Source organism: Sturnus vulgaris, chromosome 3, assembly GCF_052056855.1.
Source record: "Sturnus vulgaris isolate bStuVul1 chromosome 3, bStuVul1.hap1, whole genome shotgun sequence".
Classification (NCBI taxonomy): domain Eukaryota; kingdom Metazoa; phylum Chordata; class Aves; order Passeriformes; family Sturnidae; genus Sturnus; species Sturnus vulgaris.
This window is the reverse complement of record NC_142245.1, coordinates 43258473-43271251: the sequence shown is the minus strand read 5'-3', so window position 1 is coordinate 43271251 and position 12779 is coordinate 43258473. Positions and strand designations below refer to the sequence as shown.

The 12779-nt window shown below is 41.5% G+C and overlaps 1 protein-coding gene across 4 annotated transcripts in view; it reads left to right on the top strand.

Annotated features, from left to right (window-relative positions):
- Positions 1 to 9791, top strand: part of TRIM67 (tripartite motif containing 67) — a 39897-nt gene extending 30106 nt beyond the window's left edge. For all 4 annotated transcript variants that reach the window (XM_088161478.1, XM_088161479.1, XM_014874424.2 and 1 more), the window contains 2 exons: positions 2920 to 3082; positions 4016 to 9791. In XM_088161478.1, coding sequence (XP_088017604.1) covers positions 2920 to 3082; positions 4016 to 4081 — 229 coding nt within the window. In that variant the 3' untranslated portion in view covers positions 4082 to 9791. The remainder of the gene's footprint in view (positions 1 to 2919; positions 3083 to 4015) is intronic.
- Positions 9792 to 12779: the final 2988 nt, after the last annotated feature.

Sequence of the window (12779 nt, the reverse complement as noted above, 5' to 3'; positions counted from 1 at the left end):
CTTCATTGGCTTCAGAGATCTCAAGAGCAGGTTTTTTCATCACATAAAAATGCTACAACTGAATGAAAAAATGCTATCATTGGCAATAGATATCATAAAGTTAAGATGCTGTAAAGCTAGCTAAGATTTATTTTTAAATAATAGTGAAACTACTCTTCTCAATTCCTCAAGCCCATTCATGCAATCATATTCTGCATATTTTCCAAGCTGTTGCTGAAAGCATCTAGGAATAACAGCCTCTACTGCCACAGGCAATGGCATTTTTCATGGTAGCCAAATTCCCCTTTCTGTACTCTGACCTTCCAGGCTTCTGCACAGAACTTCTGCACTCAGGACTCAGTCTTGCACACAGAAATCAAAATGTGCAGGACAAATGGGATTTAGTTGAAAAAAATGAAACAGTGTTGCCTATTTCCAGATTTGGATTGTCCTTTAATAAATACTAAATATTTATTAAGGGAGCATTGCAACAAAAAAGTTGTATTTTCCTTTTACATGAAAAGTTACTGGGGTTGTGTGGGGCAAGTGTCATTAAGTAGCTTAAAAATGCATTGCAGTAAAAGGAGTAGGTTTTTTACATGGTGCCACAGAACTGTACCAGAAGGGAGCAACATCAGTTTGACTATCTTGAGCTATTTGGCTTCTTTTACTGCAACAAAAGCATTTATTAGAAAAGTTATCCTGTAATGCTGTCTAAATGATGTACATAAGAGTGAGGAAATGTATTGCATAAGTTTTGTCATAAAGCAGACTCTCCCAGCTCTCCTCCTAGAGAAAACAACTGGGAAAATAGTCCAAAAAGTGCTGGAGTCCTCCAAGACCTGTTCCCAAGGAAAGCATGGGATGCTGAGTAAGAGCAGCTGTTCAGCCCCAGAGGAAGTCCAGCCTCCCTTGTAGCAGCGTGGGGAAGAGCTCCTGCCTGCTTCTGTCCTCCCTTAATCCTGACAGAGCCAGTTTCACACTGTGGGGAGATGGCAGGGCAGGAATGGGGCAATCTACCTACTGAATTCCTGCAGAACTTGGGGCAGGAATAAAGGGAGAAGGTCCCCATCCTTCTGCTCTGCCCCTGCACCCCTGTGCCTCATGCAGGGGCCTCAGCTGGGTCCTGCCCTTGCCTGGGCTGGAATGTGCAGGCAGAATCCTTCTCCTCTTTAGTGGGGCTGTCCCCAGGGGCTGCAGAGGAGTCACTCAATGTCACTGTGCAGCACACAGCTAATGAGCCCACAAGAAACAAATTAGCTTGTCATATAGGGAAGAACATCATAATCTCAAACATTCAAAGTTGCTGTTTCTGTTTCCCTAAGAGAATCAATGTCATTTAAAAGGATGTAATAAAATCCATTTTAAGCAGAATTTAAAATGTGGTGTCCTACAATCAAAGCTGTTCCTACATAGAGAAAAAAATAAGTAATCTACTTGTAAATAGCTCCAAATCATAGTACTGTTGCTTCCCACAATCTCACCGTGAGTTTTATGATTGAGGGCTTTTAATAAAAACAGTCTGTGTAGTGAGACACCCAGGGTAGGTAAGCATCTCAAGTTTTGACGGAAAATAATTTATCTTGTGGTTTTGGAGAAGAGCTCAGAGAGAAACCTATTAATGTTTATAGGACCAGAAATCAAATCAAAGGAACCTGAGAAGAGAGAATTTTCACATCTAACACCTGTCAGAGTCAATCCATGATTCTTAGGTATACTATTATTGTTTGAAGAGCTTTAAATGAAGAAGTCAGAACACTTTTGTATAATCTACCTTCAGATACAGTGCCAGGTGCCGCATTTGGTCTAAAGGAAAACAGTTTGTGACACCTAGTGGAGGAGAAGAAAATTTCTTACGCTGCATTTTATTCTTCCTAATCATATTCCAATGCCCCCCCCCTTTTTTTATGTTTTGCCTACCTATTGTGATAAATTTTATGATAAAATACCATTAATCTTGTGAATGTTGTGTGCCTGAGGCATGTGCATGGGACAAAAGACAGCTGCTTCCTTTCCTACTGCAAATTATTTGAAATCTGATTTACCCTGAACAAACTGTGTCAGGCTGTAAATCCATTGCAGAGCCCCATGATATCAGCAGAATAGCAGTGCCTGTGGCCAATCTGCATATCTAGTGGATATTTTTGCTCAGTGTTCTTTAAAGTAATACTGAGTTTGACTAACCCCCAAGTCAAAGTATGTTAATGTCAAATCACTCAAGCGTGTAATGGCTGGCTGAGTCTGTCCTGGCAAGCTCTGATACTACAGTAGCTCTCAGCAGCTGCTCCTGACACAACCAATTATCACTGGTATTAATAACTGTGCCTGCACACTTGACACAGCTCCCAGTCCTATAGCTGAGCACCTTGTCAATCAGAAGCTGCACTTAGGCCTAATCAGTCCCAACTTCCCTTCCTCCCCAAAACCAGTGTCTATTGTAGCTGTGCTGGCTCCCTGGGCTCTGGAAATCCGGGTGTCCTTAGAGCTTGCCAAGGTGAGTAATGGAACTGGAAGTCTCTCTCATGAGCTGTCAGCAGGCATATTGATTAGAAATGAACACCTAGCAAAACAGCTTCCTGCTTTTTCATTTCCTGCCATGCATCACTTCACTGTAACAGGGATACTCAGAGGTGCCATGTCTCCAGGACTCCACTGGCTCACCTCCTGATTTGTCATTAGCTGATGGGACCTGTTAGCTCTGGACTCCATTTTCACCTCTTAAATTGCAGTTGCAGGAGAGGTGGATCTAATTTCTCTTTAGGATCCCGTCATTAAACTCCCATGGATGTGGGATAAAGGTGTGGATCAGTCATCACCAAATGCCTCAGGGATAATCATTTCCGTGTGCTTCTCCCCTTGCTTAGTAAAGCTGGCTTGTCCTAGGGAGAGCAGCACAGTGTAGCCCTCTGCCTTCACCAACAATGTGCCTTCGTACCTTAGGACCGAAGGAGGAGTTTCTAAAGGTGCCACCGTTGGTGTTCTCCTGGATCTGAACAAGCACAACCTGACCTTTTACATCAATGGGCAGCAGCAGGGGCCTCCAGCATTTGAGAACATCGAGGGTGTCTTCATGCCTGCACTGAGCCTCAATCGAAACGTCCAGGTAAATCTGCTGCAGCCCAGCCCCACTTACCTTTTTCCACTAAAGGAACTGATAAAGGAGCTGATAGCATCATCCATAGGTAGTACAGATAGGGGTTCTGTCCTGCTCAGGCTTACATCTAGGCTACTCACACTTTTTGAACTACTTCTGCCTTGCCTGACCAATGTGAAGAGTAATGATGTAAAACAAGTAGAAGTACCTGCACACACTAATTGGAAAGCAGTGTCTCTAAAGTCCTTCCCTGCCACTTTGACTAAAAACTATCTTAATTCCTCCTAGATCTCATGTTTGGAGATAATTAATGTTGGCAAATGACTGATGTATGAGCAGCACAGTAGTAAGGAAAGCAAAGGCAACATAGGTCAGAGAATTAGCACAACAGAGAAGACTCAGTCAGATCATCATTCTTGTGCTCTGTGTACAAGAGGTTTTCCTCTTGGAGGAACTGTCTTTAAATATAACACGTTTTTACTTCAAGAAACTGGATGTGGTATAAGAGAGAACCTGTGGAAATACCCAGGAGCCTGAGGAATGAAGGTCAGGCAGGACCAAGACAGCCAGGGTAGAACACTTACCACGTACATGGGCTGCACTGCGTGACCTCTGTCCTGAAGCACTCGGGGTCCCTCATGCAGAGATCCCACCCACCTTGTCCCTAGCAAGCAGCACTTCTGGATACCTTCAACTGGTGGCTAGGTTTGGGAAAAGATACAGACACCTGGCTTCTCAGTCCCAAGGTATCCAGGATGGAAGGGGGAAAGAGACTTGTTTATTTCCAAGATTAGATATCATCTCCATTAGTAGTTTTGATTTTAACTATGACCTGCAGTCCCACAGCCCTTTCCATGTAATTTACCTGCACTTTGCCTTCACAAATGCTCTTTACTGAGGATGTCTGAGTTTTGAATCTAATGTTATTTCTTCTTTGTGCAGGTGACCCTGCACACAGGACTGGAAGTGCCACAATCTGTAAAACAGCCCAAGTTGCCCAACAACTAGTGAAGCCCCCGTCTGACACTGTGCTGGATTCTGTAAGCTTTTTCAGTGTGTTTTGGCACTTTTCAGTAAGTCAGTAAAAAAGCATCCTCTTCCCTGACTTCAAACACTGTGCAGCATGCTGCTCACCAGCTGGTTAGAGCTAGGCCACTCCATTTTCAATTTAGCAGCCATAGCAAGCACATCCACTGGACTGGCACTCGACTGCAGATGGGTACCTGAACATACCTACTCTGCATTGCATCCATACGTACACTCATGTGCACACACACACACGAACACATCTGTAAAGCAAAAGGTTAAATGAGTGTATTTCCTCTCTCATGGCCGGATTTGTGCTTAAATATTAGGGATGCTGGAAAAAATGGGTGAGGCTGAAGGACAATGGATGTTGGAGCAGTTTACCAGCAAGATGAACTGGATTCCCTTGCCACCTGAAGTCCTTAAATAAAGCAAGCATATGTTTTGACAGCTGAAGCAGAGGTTATATGCTCAAGAATTCGTGGTTGTCAATTACATTTGGGGGCTCAAATGGCCATGAATTATTCCTTCTGGCTCTAGAGTGCAGTAAGCTATAGGATAATGCCCCCTTAGAATTCAGTGGCAGAACTTATTATCTACAATGAGAACAAGATTGGTTCCCAAACGCTGCCATGAAATAGCTGGGCTCATTGTAGCTAACACCATGATACATGCAGAATTCAGGTACAGAAAGTCAGAAGAAAAACATCCTTGATGCATTTTAGTGTTTGTTATTTAGGCATGACTGCGGAGACTCTTACAGATCTGATTGTGGTTATCAGCACAACTCTTGAAAAACAGTGCATGGGAGATTCCTTTGAACTGAAATGATAAGAGATTATTTAAATATGGCACACGCAAAGTCTCCCACATTGAGAAATGCTGCTTTCCAGCCTTGATCCTGATGAAACCTGTGCAGCTGTAGTTCCAATGTAGCTTTGAGATCTGAAGCCTTAATTTTCTATTAGATTACTGTGAGCTAATTAATGTCTTGATCCTAATGAAACACATGAGAAAGATTAATAGCAGTAATGCAAAACCTGTCCCTAAGAATTTTTCTGGACTGGGACATAAATCTTTTGCAAGACTTGACCTGTGCCTGGCATCTCCCACAAAAGTGAGCAGCTATTCCAGGTGCTGCCTGTGACAACTGAAGTCTGACTGACAGTGATCTTTTCTCACAGCCATGGCACTGTCACCTGCATGCAGTTGTCAGAAAACCAAACATTGGTTTGCCTGTGTGCTTAGTTTCCTCTAACCTGGTTAGTGTATGCAAGTGTGTGTGTATAGTGGCAATGCATGAGGACCAGATGCAGCAGACTTGGTGAGCCCATGACATCTTGGACTCTAGTCACTCTAACCCTATAGAAGTGTGGTGCTATCGAACAAGAAAAGCATAAACTCTCAAATCCTATCAATGTACTATTTCCTTTTTTTAAATCCTGCTGCTTATACAAATTTTCCTCTTCGAGCATACATATACGCACACGCATATTGTTATCAGGCATATAATTATTAAACCTGAAAACAAATATTCTAACCAAAACCCAGCTTACTGCTTTGCATTAAAACACAGCCACAGGACAAACAGCCGAGGCCTGCCTTCAGGCGGTCTGCCAGCCCCCAGATATCCTGCTGCAGGCTACTTCTGGTCTCTGTCTGGAGCACATCACTCAGGTAGTGCTGAGTGATGGCAAGGCTTCCCTGTGGCAAAGCAGCCAGAATCCTCACGTGGGTCGTCCCACCTCACAGTCATTGTGGGAAGGGAAAGGCAACCCAGAACAGAACTGGGCTATTGCACAGACACAGAGCAGTCTGCCATCCTGCTGCCTGTAACCAACCAAGCATCCTGTAGCCCACCTCTCCTGCAGAACAGCAGCGCACCTTCAGCAACATCAAGACTGAAATAGGAAATAAAACCAACGATGGAAAAAAAAATAACATATGCTTTTAAGTGAGGAAGCAACAGTGCTTCCTTTAAAGTCTGGAACAGATTGTATCAGTAAACTTGTAGACAATGGAATAACTGTGCTATGCTTATCTTGGTTTTGTAAAGAATGTCAGAGACCAACTGTGTTATAATCTTCGGTTTCATTCAATACCATACGAACTCATGCAAGATTTTCTAATTAGCAGGTCTGTTTTAACCTACCTCAGCTAGAGCGCTACCAGACCCCAAATTTCCTCGAGTGTGCTCTTCTGTGAACCTAACAGTTGTAATCATAACGTTGGCTTTGAGTATTGCCAGTCAGAGTAGTGTATGGGAATATTGTACATAAATTGCACATAGTTTTTTATATTGGGAAACATCCTGTGGTAATTTTAATATGGAAGGCACTCCACTTTCACTTTTATTAAAAAAGCCAGGGCATTGTTGTTTTGGCACAGAACCTTTGTCTTTACTCCCAACTTCTGTAAATGAAACTCAAATGAATTTACATCTTTCTGATCTTCAACCATTGCCAGATGTTTAAAATTAATTCTGAACGGGTTTTAGAAGTGTTTGCAGTACTCAGTTTTTGTTTTCATAGTTGCTTTGACGTCAGTTCCTGGTGTATTTGTATCTTGGGGAGAATACACTGACATGTTGTTAATTTCTAATGAACATATGGACATTAGGTAAGAACAGTGAATAGAGAAGCTCAGTTTTTACCCTCTACACATCTAACACTCACAAAAGTAGGGTAGCTACCATTATACCCTCCTTTTAACCTAGCAGAAATGCAAATAAGTTAAAAGGAATACAGTTAGAAATAGGCTACCTGCATTAGTAAGACTACTTTACCTTAGGTCAAAAACTAAACAAAGTGTTTGCATGTGTTGGTTGTGTACACATCAAGGATTTACATTTGGCATGGCCTGTAGCAATAAACCAGTTATCCTCATAGAGTGCACTCTTATGACTCCAGCTGGATACATTTTCATAGTTTGATTAACAGAAATAATGCTTAAGTAGTTAAAATTACTCTAGGAAACTAACAATTCCACACATTAATATTTATGCAGAGCATGCCGGGGCTGTCTGAACACAAAGCAGAGCAGAATTTTCCCTTTGCAGAGCAGCCTTAGGTGGGGAGAGGTGAGGCACTCCCACTGCTCTGCTCAGGCTGGAGGTACTTTCCTTCTCTGCAGGCAAATTCCCCAAGGTCCATCTCATTATAAACCCAGCAGTTTGCATGTTCTTCATCTATAGTATCTCTTATGCCAGTTTTTGTTTCCTCCAAATCCTTTCTTTAGGAGAGAGTCAGCCTTTAGTCCCTGCAGAAGCTTTGTTGCTGACTGTCAAGGGAGAACCCAGAGAGCAGAAGAGTGGCATAGATACCCAAGGGGACTACTTTGTGTGCTCTTCTTCCTTTTGTTCCCTCAGAGTATTTCTGCAGCTCTCTGGGGCTCCAAGCTCCTCTGGCACCTGGACCCACACAAAGCTGCCTGTCATGGGACTCTTTAGCTCCTAGAGGCCAGGTTGCTTCTTATAAGCAGGAGAGCAAAAGCCTTTTGCACTGGGATAAGTCCCATCCACTATGGTACAGAGCCCACACGAGGTAGCTGTAAATTGACTTAACATTTAAAAAAACCCACCAAAACACAAAACCCACAAACACAATCTCGCCTTATTAACAAAACAAAGTTTGACTTCTGCATACACCAATATGGAACCTCTGAACAGCTGCAAAATTAATACAGCACTTGAACTTTCTGTCCTGCAGAGCAACAAAGGACTCTCAGTTTTCACCTACCCCTGGGAGCCCCAGCCTTAGCCTTTTGTAAACCTTCTTCCTGGCTCTTTCCTCTGTGAATTTCCATTAAGTTCAGAAGCACTGTCAGACTTCCCAAGGCATGCAATGCTATACAAATTCCACTTCCTTCTTTTCCCTCATCAACTTGAAAAATGCTCACAAGATCTCTTACTAAGACTTAATGTCAATATAAGCACACATGTAGCTGACAATCCCTTGCTCCTTCTGCTGTGGAAAGGTATGTGCTATAAAATAAATCTTAGTGAGGACAGTAGCATACTGTGATGTATTACAAATTTGGAAAGCAATTTGGTTTCTAAAAACATAGAAAAGATAGGCAAACAGCACTGTCACCTCTTATTCTTGCCTATGCACTTAACATACATAGAGGAAAATATATTGGACTGAACAAAATAAATTAAATAAGCATGAGCTTACATTTATCAGAGTTTAAGAGGAAAAGTATTAAATGTAATTTATTATATGCATAACGTTCCATCATGTTGTAAATAATGCCATGATAGTGTATTGCTGTAGTTTGTTCTTGGCTGGTGATAGAGTTCTGTGGTAGTGCTGTGTAAGTTGTTTTTATTTTTTTTTTTTCCCTCAAAGCATAGTTAGCAAAGATGGCAGAGACCACCCCACACTCTGGTTTCCCAGTTGTTCTAGAGCAAGAAGAAATGTGAGATGCAACCTGGGAACAGCAGCTTTCTGGTGCCATCTAGCATGTCCTTTGGTCATAAAACAGAAAGATGAGGAAGGAGAGTTGTTAGACCTTATCTCAGGCCTTACGAGCTTTGCAGCATTCTGCTTAAATAGCAAAACCAAGAATTCAATTTTGAACCAGGCAAGATAATATGAAAACACCGAGCATCTTGGCTAGATCAACTTTGGAAGGGAGATTACAGTTACAAATCAACCACATCGGAAATGTAAAGGGCACTTGTCACTGAAAATTACCAGACAAAGATGGAGAGTCCTTCCAGTGTTTTTTTTAGGAAAAAAAAAATGAGCTGCTTCTAGTTTTTACTGACAACATTTCTGGTGGTTCCTCTGCCCAGCTCAACTGAATGCTGCACACACACAGCCAGGTGGAGCAGCAGCCTGAAGCACAAATCCATCATTAGTAAGACACACTTGGTCTTCTCAGGTGCAGAAGCCCATATGCAAACCTCAGAGACTGTATGTGTGGGGCTCCTGCATCTTTGCACAATACAGGAGACAGACGGTGTGTTTCACTGACAGAGGCACTCAGCAGCATTTTCCCCTTCTGTTAAACGACCTTTTTGTTACATTTTTTATTGCAAACAATTCCAAGCAGAATTAATTTAAAAAATTATTTTTATGCTAATTGGAGAATTTCTAACATTTTCTTGTGAAGCAGTAGATAGAAATATTCCTGGATCCTGATTGCATTCCTTTATCCTTTACCTCCCTTAAATGTTGTCAATAAAAACACTAACCTTCCTAGGTAGCATGGTGAGACGACATTACGTGATGAATATTAAAAATAAATGCATGAGGTAAACCTGCTGTTATTTCTGATTGTTATATGAAGCATGAGTAACACTAATTTAAATGTTGGCAACTAAAAAACTGCAAAGGAATCAGAAAATGGTGTTCAATTCCGGTTAAATGAAAGACAAGAAGTTGTTTCTATGTTTTCTTAAGTTTTTTTCTTTATTGGCATTTCCCATAGCTTATATGAATTTGGAGCTGGTGAAATATACATCTCTGCTATATGTGTCTGTCACCAGATCAAGAGGAAAATACAAACTTTTTATAATTTTATACAAACGTTTGTATTTTTTGAATTAGAAACAAACTGCTTTTTGTCTTTTGGTCCAAATATAACTTTGTGTATTATTACTATTATTACCCTTTTGGAAAACCTGACATAAAAGTTTATGCTGTTTTACAGTTTCTAAATAAATTCTTAAAACATTGCCAACAAATCCAGCATCAGTACCCTATTTATTATTACAAATAATGATTTAAAAATATTATGCCATTACATAGCTGAGGCATTCATACAGTTGCATGACTATCTCCTGCTGTTGATACTGCTTTGTTATCTCAGTGAAGAATAATCCAGTAAATGGATTAAAAGCCAAGAGTGTCCTTCCTCAGAGCAGCCATCTGTGCCTCAACTTCAGCCATCTCCTGATTCAGGCATGAAACACTTTCTCAGCACCACTCTGCTAGCTCTGGCTCATGATGGTTACAGAACACCTGGGAAATGACCCGTCTCCAGAAGTTTCTAACACTGGAATAAGCAGAGGCTGGAAAGAACCATAGCATCAGTAGTTTCTCACTAGAAAGCCCTTTGGGTAAGTGTAAAAGACTGGGCAGAAAGCTTGTCGGGGCAGGGAGGACTTTGAGAGCTGGTTTGAAATGAGCAACAGTCTTGGAGCTGCACACAGAGGTACATCAAGGAGATGGTCTGTGAGGGACTCAAAAATGCTTCAGAGGCAGCACACGCAGCCCCTGCAAAATGGCACTCACAAAGCTACACAGCCTCCAGAGATGTCTGTCAGTAAGGCAGAATAAAGCATTCTGACACGGTGCCAGGGTAAGAAACAAGAACCCAGCCAAAACAATCAGGAGAAAGTACAGACAACAGTGTCAAGACACATCAATCACAGCCTTCCTTTTTTTCTCCTGCAAGAAACACACCTTGTCATCAACTCCTTTATGGCAAAGGGTTTGACTGGAAAAAGATTATCACATGTGGCTTAACACATAGGGAAATAGGGAATACAGGTAACTGCAATAGGAAAAGGCATGAGAAAGAGAGCAGATAAGGAGACATCCTTGAGTTCTTCCTTCATACTTCCTCTATGCAACTGCAGAAAGAGGGCAAAATTAGACAAACCTTTCTCTCCTCTTCCCATAATCAATATTATTCAGTCAATACTGGCTTTTGTGTATCAGCATGTGCTCCAAAACCAACACAGCTTGCTGTGTACACTTGCACACTCTGTTCATCACCAACACACACCAGCCCAGAGAAACACTAGGTGCAACAGGTTCTCGACACTCTCATTTGCCGATGTTGTTGATGCATCTAGTAACAAAACAGAACTGAAAGTGCCATGTTTACCTGAGCACAGCATTCCAAAAGAATGTAGCATGCCTAGCCCAAAACACCTTGGAGACATGATATGAAAAAGCATACCTATCTCCATGTAACAGAAATCTTTCATAATGCATACACACGTTAAACCAAGTGTAAAAACACAAAACTTTGAATAAACTCTTAATTTCCTTCCCTGGAAAGCTTTCATGTTCCACTGTCAACTTGGCATTTCAGTTTTCAACTTTTTAGTTTAAGAACTGATTTTTAAAAACTTTTTACAGATCTTACAAGCTCAACTGCAAAAACTACACTCCATTCTGACCAAGTTTCACTACCAAATAGCTTTTGGGATCTATGGAGATGGAAAGTGAACATGATGAACATCAAAGCTGGTGGAGAACATTAAGTCCCACCTTATACACAAAGTGAGCTGAACAAAACTTTATCAAGTGAGCAGCAAAAAATAAGCTCAAGGATTAATCAGGAATTATAAAGTACAGGTTATCCCACAACATCCAAAGCCTATCTGTTGCCTCAGTAAGTCTTGATGCTCTGTACTAAATTCTTAGTGGTTACACCTTCACACGCCATCATGATTTGACATTTCTCTAATGTCAAATAAGTCATTAAGCCTGTAACCAGACAGGAATCTTAATTCCACTTTAAATCTGCAACCAATACTAAGAAGAGATCAAATTATGCAATTATGAAATGTGATAACAGCATTTAGCAACCAAACTCTGCACACCCCTTCTCTTCCTACATGGCTCTAGAAACACTCCCGCATTTTATCTGGCACTTGATCCCTCCAAGCCCTCTCCCTCCTCTTGGTCCTCTCTGCTGGCAGAGCCCTCCTCCAGGACCTGCAAGGTAGAAGGTGTGGGTGGGGGAAGCAGTGTGCCAGAAAGCATCCCTGTCTGTGCTGTAGCTCTCCCTATCCCAGAACACTTTCTCATCCTGGGAGGGGGGCAGCCTCTGATGGTGCTGTTCTGTTACCTGCTGCAAGCTGACACAGACCTTGGGGTCAGGGATCACCTTGCCCAGGCTCCCAGCCCACAGGGGTACCAGTACACCTAGAACATGCACTAAGGGCTGTTTGTCCTTCCCATGTACACATCCTTCACTGCCAGAGCTGTTCCTACAAGCTCATCTCCTTACAACACAGAACAAATTCTGTCATTTAAGTTATCCTTATGTTTGTCTCCCCCTAAAATACTGAACGTTCATTTTGGAGGTGTTACTAACAATTGCCATTTCTAATGGATGGACCTTAAAAGCAACAAAATAAAATATTTAGCTACAGAAGACAGTGTTGTTCCAGAAACACCAGACTGTTGAAATCCAAATAGCACCAAAAGGCAGTTTTGGTAAAGATTTCATAGAAGAGCCTGAAGAGGTATGGAATCAAAACAAACACAAGTTAACAGAGAAAAACCAGTAGCTACTGAGTGTCCACACTCATTTGGCTCAGTCTTACATGGTTTTGTTTTTAAAAAACACCCTACCAAGCCTACAAACCACGATTCCAAAGTGCTTATTTGGAGATCTCTACAGAGATACACAAGATGAGTGTGTAATGCTTGCATGGGACAAAACTTCAGAAAAATATAATTTTCATACCAAAACAGGTAATTTTGAAACATTAAGAGGTTCTGCTGGACAGAAAAAATTATTGTGCAATTCCACTATCCACTAATAATCCATAAGGATACAAAAACAGATTTATGTCCAATAAATGTTTGGGGTACACTTACTTCCGGTTCAGAGCGTGTAAGATAGTGCTTTTTCCATATTCCTTCCATATGAAAGTAAAGCTATGTATGTCTGAATACATTAATTTATGGTTTAAATTAGTATTTTACTT